Below are 2,500 nucleotides of genomic sequence, written 5' to 3'. Positions count from 1 at the left end.
CGACTGTTGACATACACTCCCGTCTCGTCCATGTCCAGCCCGGGTAGGTGGCCGTTGGGGACCTGCGGAATGACAGTCTCCATTAACTGGCGCTAAATGGGGGGAAATATTCAGTCGTAATAAACCTCATGTGAATAAACACGAACCAAGCCAATGTAAGGTGGAAAGTTTAATCGTTTTGAAGCTTTACTCATTTTTAGATAATAACTTACCTTACTAAATTTCATTGATTTTAACACAATTCTAAATCTAAAAATGCTAGTTGTAAATAATAATTAAACCAACAAACACACCTAAATGAATCAAAATCTATCCCCCTTTAAGCTTACCGCAAATATCGGCTAAAATGAATAAAAGCGAGAAATAAAGGAGGTTTCCTGGCCCCAGTAGCAGTCAACGCCTCGCTGGGCCAGGCAGCGCCTCCACCATGTGAAGCGCCTCTCCTTCCTTCTTACTGCTTGGCTACCTGCTTCTCATCATTCAGGTCCAATGCTTTGCATGTGTGGATGATATTTGCATTAAGAGAAATTGTAAGGTGACAATAAAGGGAGATCGATTTGCAGGTTCATATCTACCGCTGGGATGGACGCCTTCCATCTCTGAAGACTAAGTTTATGTGAAACCTTATTTTGTCTTCAGCGCCTTATGTGTTTTTCGTCATTCTATCCTTCTCTGCGTCCCTGCTTTGCTTTCTTTATCGATCAGCTTTTGGAGCTTTCCCCCGTTCCCCCCAGATCTCCACTAAGCTATTACTTTTCCTGAATATTTATTTCCCCTCTTTTTCCCTCCTTCTTACATTCTACCTTTTAGCTTACCGCTTCCTCTCTCTCTTGGTTATTTTCCCTAATCCAACCCTCTATTTCCGAAAACTTCAACGCTTTATCACATTCTCCTTTACCGTTAACGAAGAAGAATTTTCGCTCTGGCGCTGCCTCCCAATTACGTCACATCCTTCTCCCTCCCCGGCAACCATTCATCAACGGAAGTAAGAATCCGTAAATACAGTAACTAATTCCCGCTTAATTAACTGCCGCCGTCCTAGTGATTTAATGAGGGTTCCCATGCGTACACTCAAGGTCATTAGGATTCTACGAAGCTCGCGTAACGGCCTACGCGAGAAATATCACTCCACAACTTCTACACATAATTGGCGTCATTATCGCCGTATCGTTAACATGACGTCCGTGCAAACGTAAATTTCCCGAGGCCTTTTTGTTCTAGGTGCTTTTTCCCTCTCATTTACTTCTTTTGTGTTTATCTAAGGCGAAATCCACATTCACTGCATGTTAATGACGGCCGGGTCATTACAAGCCGGAGACATATGAATGCGTGGATGAAGCAAGGTTTGGCGCAAGAATGAGACCTCGACTCCAGCACCTCGCGCCGGAAATACAACCCACGTTGCCTGCAAAACAAATTTCTCCGCTGCCATTTTTTTCGTGAGAACCTCGACTTCGCTTCAGCTTTGGAGAGGATTGGGAATAATGCAAGGATATTTATGCACTCACCTTATAACCTTCTGGAGGAGGCTTGTAGGGTGGAGGAACACTGAGGTCCACGTAGCGCTCGGTTCCGCGGGAGTCGTCTTCCTCATTGGTCGTGGCGTAGCTCCAGTTGGTGGCCTGCACCTTGTGGCGGGAGTGGTACGGAGGGGCTGTGCGGAAGAAAAATGTGTCGTAAGAAACTTGCTACGAACGCAAAAATTATATGTTCTAACTAATATGTACAATACGTCGGCACATATGTGAATACACATGCATGCACAACTGTGTTAATGACTCTGTATTACGCCAGGCAATCTCCTTTCGAGATTTCGGTTTTAACAGTGCACCCTTGCTGGATGCACTCCCAAAGAGAGGCTGTATAGTGCTTGAATAAACGCACATATATATATATATATATATATATATATATATATATATATATATATATATATATATATATGTATATATATATATATATATATATATATATATATATATATATATATATATATACACATAACCATACATACATACATACATAAATATGTATGTATGTATATACAGAACATATATATCCATATATATACACATAAAAATACACACACACACATTTGTGTGCGTGTGCGTGTGCGTGTATATGTATACATGCATGTATATACGAACGTATGTATGTATGCCTCTTTCTTATGTATGTTGGGATACACACGCTAATGTATTTATGAATACAATCTTCTGACGTCAAAATGATCATGAAAGGAACTCAGTTTAGACCCCCCCCCCCAGCCATCGAGTCCAGAGAATATTAAGCAGTAATAGGCAAATATACTGAATAAGTGTTCAATTACTTGCTCAAACACTTTGACAAACGCTCGCTTCAATTATGTATCACACGGGGAAGGTGGAGGGGAAAGACTGATATACTGAACACTTATAGAATATTTATAAATATGTTTTGATGGAGAGATAGATATAGAAACACACACACACACACACACACACACACACACACACACACA

The 2,500-nt window shown here is 41.0% G+C and overlaps 1 protein-coding gene across 1 annotated transcript in view; it reads right to left on the bottom strand.

Annotated features, from left to right (window-relative positions):
* Nucleotides 1–2,500, bottom strand: part of LOC119580978 — a 213,292-nt gene that overhangs the window by 15,406 nt on the left and 195,386 nt on the right. The window contains 2 exon segments of the mRNA XM_037929227.1: nt 1–62; nt 1,509–1,654. The exon segment at nt 1–62 is cut by the window's left edge and continues 36 nt beyond it. Of these exon segments, the coding sequence (XP_037785155.1) occupies nt 1–62; nt 1,509–1,654 (208 nt within the window).

Source organism: Penaeus monodon, chromosome 14, assembly GCF_015228065.2.
Source record: "Penaeus monodon isolate SGIC_2016 chromosome 14, NSTDA_Pmon_1, whole genome shotgun sequence".
NCBI lineage: Eukaryota > Metazoa > Arthropoda > Malacostraca > Decapoda > Penaeidae > Penaeus > Penaeus monodon.
Note: the sequence above shows the minus strand (reverse complement) of the source record. Positions and strands in the feature narration are given on the sequence as shown.